A 14,886-nucleotide genomic window follows, 5' to 3' on the forward strand; every position below is an offset into this window, starting at 1 on the left:
CAGGGACAAAATTTATTACGGAGTACATACTCAGTAGTAGAAAAGGCTGGCACACTTTGCTGTTAGTATTTTGGCCTCTGGTCCTTAGCTGGGAGAGGTTTTCCAAAATTTGATTGTGGAAGTTATTTTTAGATGCATAAGATTTGTATTTATTAGTTGTCATTTCTTTAACATATAATGGAGTGTCAAATTAAACCCATGCTATAGAGACATATGATGTAGTTTGCTTTGAATAAATATATTATGAAAATTTCTAACCCTGGTATGGTGCCTTACACCTGTAATTCCAGCATTCAGGAGGCTGAGGCAGGAGGATTGCTGCAAGTCTAAGACCAGTCTGGGCTACACAGTGGGTACCAGGTCAGTTGAAGATATGTAGCAAGACCCTATCTCACAAAATTGTGAGCACTTCTGAAGAGTCCCAAGTTTGGAAACTACTGCTAAGGCACCTGGCTATGTCAAGCCTCTGCTTGTCCTGGCTAACCCACTCAGAATGCCTCGCTTCTGCTAGTCATCTTCCCTCACAGAGAGACACCTGTTTGGGCGTGTGGCACATGCCTTTAATCCCAGAGGCAGAGGTAGAAGGGTCTCTCTTTGAGGCCAGCCTGGCCTATGTAGTGAGTTCCAGGCCAGCCAGGGATACATATGAGACCTTGTCTCAAAAAACAAACAAACACTTACTCACTGTCAAACTCCCCAGGGCACCCTCTCCACAGTAGCTGTCACAGATACTTACTGCTCTTTTTGCAGTTATTTTCATCTTTTTCTTCCTGGATTTCTCTGCCTAACTCCTGACAGCAGGGACTATGTCCTTCCTGTTCATTGCAGTAATAATGATATGACAGCAACAGCTACATGTGCCTTGCATTTACCATGGACTGTACACTCTATACAGTGCTTTACATGTAATAACCTTGATCAGCATCACAGCAATGCTGTGGGGCAGGTGCTATATTATCCTCATTTTACAAAGGTGGGACCTGATGGAAAGAGCCAGAAACAGGCAGGGCCAGGGTTCAAACTTAGACAGTCTGGAGTCACAGCTCAAATTTTTAATAACTAAATAGGCCGTTCAATCTCAATAAATGTTGAATGTCTATTGCATGCTTTAAAGAGCTTAGTCATTATAACAGAGGAAACTAAGCAATTCTATTAAAAGGAAAGCCAAACAAGTCTATTACCTTCCTATACAAAGAGTAATAGAAGAAATTTTTTTTTTGCACCTTGATAGGAAGTCATTTTATAGAAGTTCTCAAGTACGACGGGCGTGGTGGTGCACGTCTTTAATCCCAGCACTCAGGAGGCAGAGGCAGGCAGATCTCTGTGAGTTCAAGGCCAGTCTGTCTGGTCTACATAATGAGTTCCAGGCCAGCTGGGGCTACAGGGGAAAAAAAATTCTCATGTACTACCTTCCCCAGTAAGCTCTTGAAAAAGTATTGTCCACACCAGAATTTTAAAAGGATATGTAGCCTTGGCTAGAATGCTCTGCTCTTCAGTTCTCTGTGGCAACCCCTCTGGCTTCAAAGGAAGCTGACATCATAGAAGAGACAAGGTAGGGACTCATTATACTGTTATAACCCTGCAGGCTTCAGTTCTCCCTGCCAAGGACCCCATCAATTCATCCATTCAACATTTACTAAGTGCTTACGATGTCCAGGCAAATGTGGGTCTGGGGATGAGAAACAATAAAGCTTATCTTCTAGTAGCAGAGGCAGATGATATACAAGAATAACAAAGAATTTCACATAGTGATTGTTCTGAATGAATGAAATACTGTTTTCTAAGTGAGCAGAAATGGGAGATATTTAGCGGGGGGATCGGCATCTTTGTCCAGAGCCCTGAATGGCGTGAAGGAGACTAATGCGGGGAAGTTAAGGGGGTCGTGGTGCAGGGAAGGGGACAGCAGGAGCAAAGGCCCTGGGGTGGGTAACATGTGCAAAGGTGAGAGTGAATGTAATGAAGGCCTGTCAGGGAGGCCACAGGTCACCATAATCTAGCACAGGATGGGAGAATGGGCCTGGAAAGAAATTGGCATTCTAAAACAAAAGGAAGGCACTGTCATATTTTAAACAAGTTGGAGCAACAGGGTCTGTTTTACATCATTAAAAATGTGCTAGAGTTAAATTACATCCTAACTACTTAGGATTCCACTACTCTTACAGAAGATGAAATGTAAGACTTGCTGAATGCCATCTAATTGACAGGAGAAGCAAGAATCTCCAAAGTTAAATGACTATTCCCTTGTCTGATTAGTTTTTTCCTGTTTTAATTTTGGAGTCCGTAATGGAGCCCCCTAATGGGCAGTGATCAAAAAACATAAAACGAAACCCCTGAAAACACCTTTCCACTAGCTGTAAAGTACTTATGTACAGTGAAATGGTCTAGGGACTCTCTAACAGGCACACCTAGGCTGTTTGCAGGAGGCCAATGGCCGGACTGCTAGCACTGTAAAGGGGGTGAGTTTGAGGCCAGCCTTTCCCTCACCTCTGCGGTGTTTTCTTTCCACCTTTGGAAAGCCGACTGCAGCACGAACACACAGGAGTGCTGGAGAAAAGATGGTGATTCCCTCTCCCCAGATGAAGTTTATACAAGTATGACTCTGGTCTCAGGAATGTCAAAATTCCAAATGTTGGACTCCCATGAGGCTTTGCCTTCTCCTGAAGAAAAACTGTTACAGTACATACAGAAGGTGCAGAAAAGGATGGGGGTCAACTTGACTTTCAAGCCCCAGGAGACAATCCATTCTTTTTAAGAAAGACCTAACTCTAGGAATTTGATTCCTCATCACAACTCAAAACAGTACAGTCAAAGTTTCCCTTTCAAGTATTTCATGATTTTGGGATGGGGGATGAGGTTGTGAAACTCACCCAAACAAAATCGGTCTTATCCCCTGTGACTGGCAGTATGACTACTGTCCCACTGCCCTCCTCCTTACATCTGACACTCCTTCCCACGTGAAGGCTTCCTCTTACATCCACAGACAACACAGGTGCACTTACATACATGCAGGCAATACACTCATACACATAAAATAAAAATAAAATATTTCTAAAAAATGATCTCTGAGCTTGGGCTGGTGAGATGGCTCAGGTAAAAGTGCTTGCTATGGAAGTGTGACAACCCAAGTTTGATCTCTGGAACCCATGTAAGGTGAAGGGAGAGAAACAACTCCATAGTCTTCCCATAGCCACACACATATGTTGTGGTACACATACACCCCCACACACAAATAATAAATTTTTTGGGGGGGGGTCTTTTTGAGACGGGGTCTCCCTGTAGCCCCAACTGGCCTGGAATGTGCTATGCGGACTAGGCTGGCCTCAAACTCACAGAGATCCACCTGCTTTTGCCTCCAGAGTGCTGGGATTAAAGGTGTGCGCCACCACACCTGGCCTACAAATAATAAGTATTTTTTAAAAAGATTCCAGAGCACTTAAAATAACTCAGCATTGTTTTTTGGAATGGCTTATCAGTGGTATGACAGCAGTTTAAGATATGCCCCCTACCCCCATGCAACCCATACTCCTGTTAAGGTCAGTCAGGGTTTGTCCATTGGACCAAAAGGCTCCATGTTTCTGGGAAGCTTAGAACCAAAGATATCGAAAAGTGTGGTTGATTTTTTTTTTTTCCTTGAAAACTAATCATTTTGGGGAATAGGGCCCATTGTACCCAATGACCAGGCATTAAAACCAACCCAGGAAATCATAATTTAAAGCTCTTGCCATTTGGTAAATTTCTAGGGAACTGAAGTGCTTCTGATAACACCAAAATAATAGATCAGACTTTCTTGCAACTCCCCAGGCTCTGCTTGTGCCTCAATTTCTTAGTTTCTTCTTTGGCAGTACTAGGGATGAACATGCTAGGCATGCACCCTACCTCTGAGCTATACCCCCAAGTGCTCCTTTTGCTTTTTTCATTCACAAGATTGCCCAGGCTGCCCTTGAACTTACTCTTGCCTCAGCCTCCTGAATAGTTGGAATCGTAGGTCTGTACTACCAGGCTTGACTTGTGCCTCAATTTCTTAAAATGTAGTATGTAACAGAACATTTTAAGCATTGTAAGTACTCATGAGATGCTCCATTAAAACACAACACTAGGAGTTAAAGGCACAAGTTACCTAAATAGGAGGAAACAGGAATAAGGAGGCTTCTTTTATCTATGCTGAACTTTGTCTGCAGAGAATGGAAAAGTACATGGCCTGGTGGTGAATTTGCTGCTTTGTGGTAATAATGGATTTTCCTAAAGCTATTTCCCTCTGATCATTAATAATCCCTGTACAGTAAAGGGCTACTGTTCTTCACTATGAGTAAATAACCCTGTTGGAGACACTGCTTATCTTCAGACCACAATGCATGTTTCTTACTGGAAATATAATGCAGGTGCCAACACTGAAGGCACGACTGGACTTTTCTTCCTGAATCTCTTCCTTCATCATTTTCTTACTCTTTCTCCTTTGATATATCTCTCGCCCAGATCTGCTATATTCCCGTCTTTTAGGCATACATTGGTATCCCCTATCATTTCAGTGTCTCTACAACTCAGTAACCTTCAAGTGAAACTGTGGCCACATATCCCTGGTCTCTAATTTGGTCTGCTTCATTAACATATACATATTCTCTTCTTCTCCCTCCTTTACCACCCCACCTACCTAAGGACTTGTTTTCTACTCTGGGTTCAGTTTTTAGTTATTAGAATCTGAAAAGGGAGGGCTGGAGTGTTGTCACAGGAGTTAAGTGCACCTGCTGTTCTAGAGGACTCAGGTTCAGTTCTCTGCACCCTCATCAGGAAGTTCACAACTTCCTATAATTCCAGTTACAGGGGATTTAACATCCTTTTCTGGTCTCTGTAGGCACATATAGTGCATACACACATACACACACTCAGGTACATATATACACATAAAACTAAAAAAAATCTCAGAAAAATGGGTCTGGAGAGATGGCTCAGGGGTTCACTGGCTACTCTTGCAGAGGACCTGGGTTCAGTTCCCAGCACCCACATGGTGGCTAACACCCATCTGTAACTCTAGTTCCAAAGGATCTCATGCCTTCTTCTGGCCTCTGTGGGCACTGCATGCATGTGGCATACTTACATACATGTAGGCAAAATATCATATACATAAAAACAAAATCTTAAAAAAGAATCTTTTGTTTTGTTGTTGTTGTTGGCCAGGAACTTGCTATGTAGAACAGGCTGGTAGAGCTCCACCAGTCTCTGCCTCTGCCTGCCTCTGCCTCCCTAGTGCTGGAATTAAAGGCCTATGGCACCACGCCCTGCTGTAAAGCAGACTCTGAAAAGGGAAGTGAAAGCACTGAGTTGTCCAAATCTCAGGATAAGCTAATAGTGAACACTTCATCACACCGTAAGGATTCTGTGAAACATCTCTTACACAGTAAGTGACAAGAATATGGCGTGTCAGAGATGAACGCAGGAACAGAGGGTAGGCAGCACTTTATCTAAGGGAAATGAAATTAGGTTAGACCCTGTGACACGAGAAACTATCAGAACAAAGGGGAAATCCAAAATATGGATACCTGAAAGACTTCTAAAGTAACTACCTCAAACCAAGTAATAGGAGGCAAACATACCCATTCTAAATACAGGTCCTTGAATTGTGAATAGTGTTAGTTCCTGAAACAAACCAAGAAACAAACAAACAAACTCCTAAACTGTAAAGTATAAACTAAACTTCACAGTATGCTGTAAAGTCTTGGTTCTTCACACATAAAAATATTTAAAAATTTTGAAAAATAGAAAGTCAAACTCTTGTTGGGCTGGGAACCATCTGTGTATTGTGTCAACAGTGGATCACACAAAGATTATATCTGTATAGAACGCCATACCAACCCAACCAACCTACAGCTACTTTCCTAGTCAAGACAGAAATTCTAAGTGAAAATCAATTTATGGTCTCTTACCTGCATTTTTGTTTAAGACAAGGTTTCACACTGGCTGGCCTAGAACGTGCTTGGTAGACCAGGCTGGTCTTAAATTTGTGGTAATCCATCTGCCTCAGCCTCCTGAATGCTAGGATTATAGGCACGTGCTAGCATATTTTAAGACACAAAGACAAACATCAGTCAGAGGTTTTTAAAACCAGTTATCCGAAGTAGGCAGTAAGTGATATATGGGAGGAGCTGGAAACCAGCCAGTGCTCAGATTCATTCATCATTCTCCAGCCAGGATCTTCTAGCCTCCACAGCAACTAGGGGAGTCAGAGAGCCAAAACACCAACTTAAATTCCTGCTTTGTGACATTCTTCTAAGAAACTGGATCAGAAACTGCAAAAGGGCTTTGGCGACAACACCAGAAACAGCTGGAGCTTTCTTGCACCTTACTCATCCAACTATTCAAAGGACAAAAACATTCTTCATAGGGGATCATGTTTTCAGAAAATTCTCCAAATATTCTCTACTCAATAAATGAGCAATTTTTCTTATTTATAGAGGTCTGAGAGCTCCTTACTAGACCAAGTCCACTCAGAGCAGACAGTATTGTTTGATTTTACATGAAATGACAGGCACCTAGAATACTCTTTTCTTCCAGTTCTGTAATCCAGCACTGACCAATGGAACTTCTATGCTGGAACTCTTCTGTCTGTTCTATCAATAGGGTAGGAGATTAGCCACATGAGGTTACTGAACATTTGCAATATGTGTCTAAGGAACTGAACTGTTATATATGGATAGCACAGCTCTTGATCAGTCTCAAATCAAATGTCCAGAGGGGTTAGCCTGGGAGCAGTAGTGAGGAGAGGTGCCTTTGGCACACTAGCCACATTCAAAAGGACAGGCGACTCTAGCTTCAGCTGACTGCTACTGTATAGGAACCTCGAGGAATCTCAGACTGGTGCTGTCAGACTGTCCGATTTTTCAAACAAAGCCAAAAATCTGGATTCTGATGTTCAGTTTTTAAAAGCTGGCAAGCAAACTTTAAAAAAAAAGCAACAAAAACAAAAACCGTTGCAGGCTGAACAATGTGTTTGCAGGCATTATCTTTCTTGCCAGCTTGCAACTTTTAATATAGACCAACCACATCAGTTGGAAGAGGACCTTATCCAAGGCCACCCTGTTTGTTAGCAGATCCAAGAATGAAACCCAGGCCTTCTGATTGTTCTGCTACCCTTTCCACTAGGAGAGTGGTGGGGTCTGCTACTACAGCAGGGACAAAACCCCCTTTGTCGGAATCAGCTCAACTGCAAGGCTGGCACCTATGATCACTGTGTTCCTGCCCAGCTTTAATGGCATGTGGGACCCCAAGGGCAAGCTCTGTACCAGGACCCAGGAAGACACAAAGAAGTAGTCCATTGGGAAGACGAATGGAAACAAACACTTATCAAAGAAATCGGGTCTTCTGTAATACACACACACTGCTTGTGAAGTCAAAAAGCACTGACAGCTGAGGGGAGATTTGAACCAGGCCCTGAGGGGGATGATCCTCAGTGGTTATGAGGGTGGATCCTATTCTTTAAGCATATGAAGGGGGCCTCCTCCTTAACTTCAAGGTGTTATTTGTCAAGAGTTTCCTGCTGGCTTCCACTTTCCTGGGTAGTCTCTAAATGTCTGGAGACCTAAGGAGTATGGAAACCTTCCTCTTCTCTATACCCTTTTCCTAGATCAAGGAATGAACCCCACATTTATCTCCACCTAAGACTTTCCTGTAGATTGCCCATCTAACTTCTGGATATCTTCATTGGAATTGTTAATGGACTTTTCACACTGCATTCAAAAGACAGTTTAGGATATTCCTTTCCAAACTGTTTTACCTAGGGAGACACCTGTGGTTCTATCTGCCCTCTCCCACACACTTCACATGCAGGTCAGCAGCCAGTCCTGCAAGCTCAATCCCCTATATCCATTCTGAAACAATTCATTTCCATAGCGATGGCCTTTGTCAACACTGCTGTCATCTCTCCCTCCAGTAACAGCATCTCAACAGGTCTAACTACCTTTCCTACCCAGCGACGATTTTTAAAAATGTAAAGCAGTTCAGGTGGCTCACTACTCTGCACTCACAAAAGCCAAACCCTTCCGGCTACTTCAACGTCAAGCCAGAGCACCCAGTCTCTTTCTGCCTTCCACTTCCAACATTACCACCTTTCCCTCCGGCTCTTTTCTCCACCTTCAAAGTTCCTTCCTTCTCTTTGCGTCCCTCCTAAATCTTGGAGTGGCCTTCACACCACTTCATCTCGCTCTTGGGGTCAGTTCTCCCTGGCTGATAGCTTCTTTACTTGTTAAAGAACTAAACAAGCACCGGAATGGAATGTTTCTTTTCTTCCTCAGGTTTGCTCATCTACAGAATTAGGAAACTGGCTTTCACTGTCCCCCAAAGTCTGATTCCTCCATCTGGGCTGCTCTGGGCCGACCTTCCCAAACCAGGCCCCTCCAGCCCCTTAGCGTCTTCCATTCCCTTGCACGCTCCGAGCCAGGCCTCCCCCACGTGCCACTGCCCTTACGCAGGTCCCCGGGGGCCAGCGGCGATGACACGGAGCTGCCCTCGCGAGACTGGGGTCACACAGGCGCGTCTCCTAGCAACCCCACACCCGCACCCCATCCTTGCCCCAGGGGAACCAACCCCTTCCCCAGTCCCCCGAGACTGGAGTCGGCGTCTCCATCCTTTACACTCACTCTGCGTCAGTGCTGCCTTTCCCCCACCCACCGAAGCGGGCTGGGAGGAGGCGGTGCCAGGAGCTGTGCCGAGCCGCGACCAGACCGAGCTCCAGCCAGCAGGTCTCGTAGGCCAGGTCGGGCCAAACCAACCGCGCGGACCACTGTGGAGCACGAGGCCCAGGTCAGGGGGCGTCCCAAACCTCCCGACACCTCCAGCTTGACCCCATTCGGCGCCGCACTCAACAGCAGAGCCGCCCTCCCGGTTCCCCCAGTGTCCCTTCGCCCCGTACGTTAACCCGTCCCCCATCTCCACTCCGAAGATGGCCCAGCCCTGCCCGTCGTCGCCCACCCTCCCCGCGACTACCTTCTTTGCCCTTACTTGGGGACGGCTTCGGACGTCCTTGCGTGCGTCGTGACGTCACCGTCCTCAGTTCCCGTCCCCGCCCCTCTCCCATTCTCTCCCTCCTGGAGCCGGCGGCCGGCGGGGTTACCGGAAGTGATGATGCAGGAGGCGATGGAGGGGCGGGGCTTCGGGGCGGTCGCCGCCGGTGGGCCGCAGATGAAGAGGAGGCGGCGGCCGCGGTGGCAGAAGAGGCGGCGGCGGAGGGGGTAGGGATTCTGGAAACGCGAGCGGGGATGGTAGGTGGTTTGGACCCGCCGGGCCGCCGTCGTTTCCAGAAAGGGTTTGACTGGAGGAACCTCTGGAGCAGCTGTGAGTTTGGAGGGGGGGGCTGGTTGAGGAAAAGGGGGGAGCACAGAGAGATGAAGGGGCGGGGGTTCGGTTCCTTCGAGAAAGCGGGGAGGAGTGCAAATCAGCGCCTTGTCTGGACCGGTCCCTCTGGAAGAAGAGGCTTTGAGGGGAGCCTGTTGGCGTGTCAGCCGCAGGGCTCAGAAAACTTACGTACTGCCCCTGTCTCCCCACCGCCAGCACCCCTCAATCCAGGGCCTGGGGACCTGGGGCTCGAGCTGCCCTGGAGGGGCTGCAGACTCTGGTCCTAAAGTCCCGGGTCCGCGCCGTGAGGTAGGAGCCCAGTGGGGAGGTGGTGGGGGTGAATCTCCAGCTCCCTCCTCCCTGATTTCCCTCCCCACCCCCATCCTTCTCTTTAATCGTTAACAGCCCTGGAATTAAGGGGCTCAGACCTAAGGGCCTTTCTGTGCACCTTTGCTATAAACGATAACCATCTGTGCCTGAGGTAATGGGGCTGGAGGCTTTGCCCATATCCTGTTTAGGAAGTGGGACGGGGTGACAAATGTATTGTTTTTTCCATCCCCATCTCTTATCCTCCCCCATACACACCCGTTTCTACTTTGTGGTTGAGTGGCAACCGTGGTCACCTCTCCCCTTTGTGGCACTTAGTACCCTGGCTACCTCTTTTGAATTTGGTGTTTAGCTTCTGTCCCAGCTCTTAACTGCAAGCTTTGTAATACTTCAGTTATAGGCTGTGTCACATTGGGAGTACGGCTCCCAATTCTAATGAGCATTTTCTTTTATGAATCCTGGAATTCCAGAGCTCTTGCAAGGAATTATAAATGGCATCATAGCCCAGGAATCAAGGTCTCCTGCTCTAAATACTTTTATGTGTGAGGAATTTACATGTTGTCAACTCTTTCCAAAAATGATTTGATGTTAGGCTAATTCTGGATTTCTGTGTTTCTCTCCACCTACACTTCATGATGCACTTCAGAGAACAGAAAACCCCATATTACTTTTTTGTTTCTACAATTGGACAATAGCTCTTTTATCTCTTTCTCCATTTGTGTGTCTGGTACACACGTCTTCAGTGACACAATTGACTTGTCTGATTTTCATCTTTTTTAGCTCTAGATGCTTTGTGGTGGGCTTGTATGAGAAAATGTGGTCTGTGTAGCTATGCTTTTAAAAGAATACAAATCCATAGTGGGTGTGGAAATGTTTGAAGAATGATTGGAAAAGTCTCGTTCGTTCATATTTTGTTAAATCACCAAGTAGTGCCCCTCCTAGCCTGTCATGGGGGTTTTAGAGTGCAGTGTAAATGATTCTTGTTTTGGTGTTGAGACATTTTATTTTTAAGACATCCTCTGCGAATATGAAACTGTCTTCTAAGGAACTTTAAGATTTAAGAGATAGTGCTAGATTTTAGGGGTCCTTTGATTAGAAAAGTGTATAAATCCTGTCTCTGTAACTGAATTTAATGTTCAGTATCGCTAGAATTATCATAACAAATGTTGTTCTGCTGCTGGGAACCAAGTCCCATCCTATTTATCAGGTCTTGCAGGCCTAATAAAACAGAACATTTAATGCCTTGATTGCTCAAGTAACTGTATTTAGATGTCTTGCAGAATTTAACAAAAGAATGAGCCCTGCTCTCACTTTAATTCATTTGGAGCCTAGTTTGCCATTAAATGAAAAGTCCAAAATTCATTCATTCAATAAATATTGGCTGCTAAGTACTAGCCAGGGTTTCAGACACTGAGTGTACAAATGTGAACACAAGCAAGGTGGGGACAGAGAGATAATAAATCTGCTTTTGATTAAGTGTTGAAGAAAATGAGTGATGAGGCAGAAAGAATCTGACTGGTGTGTAGTCAGGGAGACCTTCCTGAGGTGACACTTACTGAACTTTGAAAGAAAAGGAGTCCACCTTGTAAAGATGAAGGGAGGGAGGAGCCTGGGCAGTTTAGGGGACAGCTCTTTGAGAGAGCTGCTGGAATGAGCATCACAAGTTTTATGGACTGGGAGAAAGGGGTGGGGAAGGGCGGGGATGCTGGCCTAGTGAGTGAAAGATTGAATGAAAAGAGACAGGTTCAGAGAAGTGGAAGTAGGGCTCAAATTAGGTAGACAAAAATAGGAGTTAAAAAGGAGGAAGGAATACAAAGTAAAATTCCTTTCTGATTAATTCTATTGCCTCTCCTAAGGCCTTTATCATTATTTTTGCAGTTACTGTTTGACCATAACAATAAAGATAACAACAACAATAATAGTAATGAAAACACACCCTCTTCAGAGTGGTAGAGGTTAGTCAGTGGTCATCTGGAGCTTATGTGTTTAAAAATAAGGAGACTGTTCAATTGACCATTCTTTTTCCTTAAAATGTCTTATATGCTGTTATTTAAAATTGTATAATAAGTGTTCTGAATGTGTGCTAGTATATAAATCTTCCATCTCTGTGTGAACTTAAGGTTGAAGGATTGGGCATGTGTTAATAATATGCCTCTATTTGTCTACAGAGATGACCATCAGGATCTAGGTTTCAAATTGTGTTTTGTGGGGAGGCGGAGTTTATGTTGCAATAGTTCCACTCTGGTCTGGTCCACCTGATGACTAATAATACTCCACTGAGAGGTAAGTTGGTGCTAAAAGTTCACTCCGTGGATTATATTAGACAATGAGTATCACAAGGCCCATTACACTATGTTGGCATCTTTGGTTCTCATGGACTGCAGGGATGTAACCTGCTTTGGCTTTCTGTTGGGCAGTCATCTCCAATTCAACCTCATCTTGGCCAGATTGTCCACTTGAGAGGCTTAATCAAGGCTTTGCCTTGATTTGGCCCTCTTGAGCCATATCACAGTAGGCTAAAATGGAAAGAATATGTCTAAACCTCACAACAGTGATTGGAGTGTTCTTTGAGTGAATCAGCCTTTTGAGCCAGGCAGTTGAGAGACTTAAATGTTGGCTTGGGCTATTCGTAGTGAACCCAGTCTTATAAATGTTAAGTAAAACCTTTTAATGCTTGGGAAAGGCAAATCAGAAACTGAGGACTTGCCACTTGTTTTATGTGTTAGTACTCAATACCACCTATAGATGGATTGTCAGAATTACCTTGGATACAGCTTTATAGGTTGTCCTAGGGTGACAAAGGGATATAGCTTGTCATTTGAAAGACTGAATTCTAGCTAGAATGCAAACAGCAAGTCTTAAACAAGTAAATGACTAAAGTGAACAGCTAGGACCAGGCAAATAGACTCTAACTTTTCACACTAAAGAGTGGCCCAAAGGAATGGAGAATTTGAGTGAGTACACACATATCTCTCTCTCTCTCTCTCTCTCTCTCTCTCTCTCTCTCTCTCTCTCTCTCTCTCTCTCTCTCTCTCTCTCTCTCTCTCTCTCTCTCTCTCTCTCTCTCTCTCTCTCTCTCTCTCTCTCTCTCTCTCTCTCACACACACACACACACACACACAGTTTGGGCCTAGGTTAAAGATCTTGGTCTTGCCAGGCTTGGTGCTTAATCCGAGCACGTGGGAGGCAGAGGCAGGTGGATCTCTGAGTTCAGGGCCAGCCTGGTAGTCTACATAGCAAGTTCTAAGCCAGCCAGGGCTACAGGGAGACCCTGTCTCCAAAAAAAATCATATAAACTAAGATCTTGGTCTTCACTTTATATGCTAATACTGGGCTTTTTAAATGCCCAGTATTGACATTGTGTTTTCTACTGTTAATCTTCATTTCAATGGTACATTATTTAAATATCCTGTAGGTTGAAATTTCATCAGCCAAATTGGAGACTGATGGCTCTTTTCTAACTTTTGAAAGGGGGTGGATGGGTAGGAGGAGATTTGAACACTGGGAGAAGCCATGAGTCCTACTGACATTGGTCACTCATTGTGTTAGGGAAAGAATCTGCAATTCTAAGTGAATTTGGAATCTTGGAGCTGAGTTGGCCTTTTGATCTGGTGTGCTAGTGGATTTATTTCTTAAGGGCTGGGAGATTTGGGGGCAGATTCTTTTAATAGGTGAGCAACCTAAAAACTAGCTGTGCTACTTGCTATTGGGATTGTGGGTAAGTGGTTTTACATTGTATTAGATGACTTAATCAGATTTTACTACTGTTTTGATGTATGTTCTTTAGTCAGGAGAGTTAATTGCACACTGACTACCAGTTGTTTTGAGGTGAAGAAGTGGTAACTCAGATGAAACAATGGTAATTACGTGGTAACTCCCATTTCCCCAGCTCTTGATAACTTACAATTACCTCTTTGTGTCTGTTTACAGATGTTCATAACAGTGTACAGGACCAGTTCTTCCTAATGTTGGGACAGTGCTCTGGAGCTCTTTCCACAACAGACCAACGTCAATTCAGTTAGTGTCCTTTAGTTCAAATCTAGTTTCATTAGTTCTCGTATCTCTTTTTCTAGGCAGTGAAGGGTCTTGTTTCTTTGGGGGCAAAAAAGGGAGATTTGGGTAGGAAAAAGAGTCAGAAAAGTGAGTCAAACTAATTCTTTGAAGTTGTGACAAGAGAAAATGACAGGGGAAAATGCCTCGTCTTCAAGATGTGTACAGTGAAGCCTTATTTAAATTCCATACACCTGAACATGTGGTAAGGTCTGCTGCTTCCTTGAAGGTTTGGCCTTGCTTAAGTCTTCTTCCAGTTAGATTTTTAAGCTGAGGTACAACAGGAACCTAGATCTCATAGCAGTGGAAGTGTCATTGTGTTCCTGTTGTATCCTGCCCTGTCCTGCTGAAGCGTTCAACCCCAAGATCTGGTAACTGGAAAGAATGCTGTCACTGTGTGATCTGTGATCAGACCAGCTCCAGTGACTGACAGGACCTGAGTACTGTACAGAGGGCAGGACTGTTCATTTTCTGGGAGTTCAGAATCTTAGAGCCATTGCTCTCTTTTTGCTGTCAGTCTAGGGGACAGTGTGTTCAATAGTCTGCCCTGTTTAGTAGTACATTTCATCCATGTTATCTGGCCTCAGCTTGTTTATACCCTTTAACTCTTGTCCATGAATAGCTTGGATTCTGCAGAGTTGATCTAAAGGGGCCTGGTGTGTGATCTCTCATTTTAATTCTGCGTAGACTCAGGTCACAGCATTTACTATATTGAATGTAGTTGATTCTACTTCATCCAGTTTGGGGAAAAACAAAGAAAAGTTAAACCCCTGTAGAACCTTAGACTAAGGTTTTTTTTAAAGGTAAACTTTGAGGAGCCCTCCTGGGGCTGGACTGTGCTCATGATAGAAACCAGGAGCCTCTTACTCTTTGCCTCCTATTTCCCTTTATTTTCCTTCTATACCCAATGCTTCACTCTGCAAAAAAAAAAATCCTAAAAAACTGTTATATTGGGTTTCCCCATATGATTTCATGTTTTGAGACTGAAAACAGGTTGGAAAGCAATGCTTTGAGCAGGAGCAATGCTTTGAGCAGGAGCAAGGCAGGTTGGGAGGCAGAGCTCACTTAGGCATGTCTTCTTAGCTGACCTCATTGCTTCACTCAGGTCCCTGCAGGCACTCAGTAGAATTTGAGTCTAATTCAGTTCTTGATATTTGGTCATATATATATATATATATATATATATAT

General features: G+C 44.5%; 2 protein-coding genes across 12 annotated transcripts in view; one reads left to right on the plus strand and one right to left on the minus strand.

Annotated features, from left to right (window-relative positions):
* Positions 1-9,222, minus strand: part of Lyrm1 (LYR motif containing 1) — a 22,475-nt gene extending 13,253 nt beyond the window's left edge. Inside the window, exons 1-2 of one of the 5 annotated variants that reach the window (XM_029568642.1) lie at positions 8,628-8,948; positions 6,066-6,205 (exon numbers count right to left, since the gene is read on the minus strand). In XM_029568642.1, the coding sequence (XP_029424502.1) occupies positions 6,162-6,205; positions 8,628-8,916 (333 nt within the window). In that variant the 5' untranslated portion in view covers positions 8,917-8,948 and the 3' untranslated portion in view covers positions 6,066-6,161. Of the gene's footprint in view, positions 1-5,918; positions 5,975-6,065; positions 6,206-8,627; positions 8,949-8,973 lie in introns of those variants that run through there. The other 4 variants (XM_029568640.1, XM_008843845.2, XM_008843844.3 and 1 more) reach the window with 4 other exon arrangements.
* The window catches only part of Dcun1d3 (defective in cullin neddylation 1 domain containing 3), a 42,641-nt gene continuing 36,880 nt past the window's right edge, over positions 9,126-14,886 (plus strand). For 2 of the 7 annotated variants that reach the window (XM_029568637.1, XM_008843850.2), the window contains exons 1-3: positions 9,208-9,321; positions 11,817-11,931; positions 13,579-13,665. The gene's annotated coding sequence lies outside the window, so the exon portion shown is untranslated. Of the gene's footprint in view, positions 9,322-9,410; positions 9,631-11,816; positions 11,932-13,578; positions 13,666-14,886 lie in introns of those variants that run through there. The other 5 variants (XM_017800817.2, XM_008843849.1, XM_029568639.1 and 2 more) reach the window with 5 other exon arrangements.

This window comes from Nannospalax galili, unplaced genomic scaffold, assembly GCF_000622305.1.
Source record: "Nannospalax galili isolate Female #2095 unplaced genomic scaffold, S.galili_v1.0 scaffold381, whole genome shotgun sequence".
NCBI lineage: Eukaryota > Metazoa > Chordata > Mammalia > Rodentia > Spalacidae > Nannospalax > Nannospalax galili.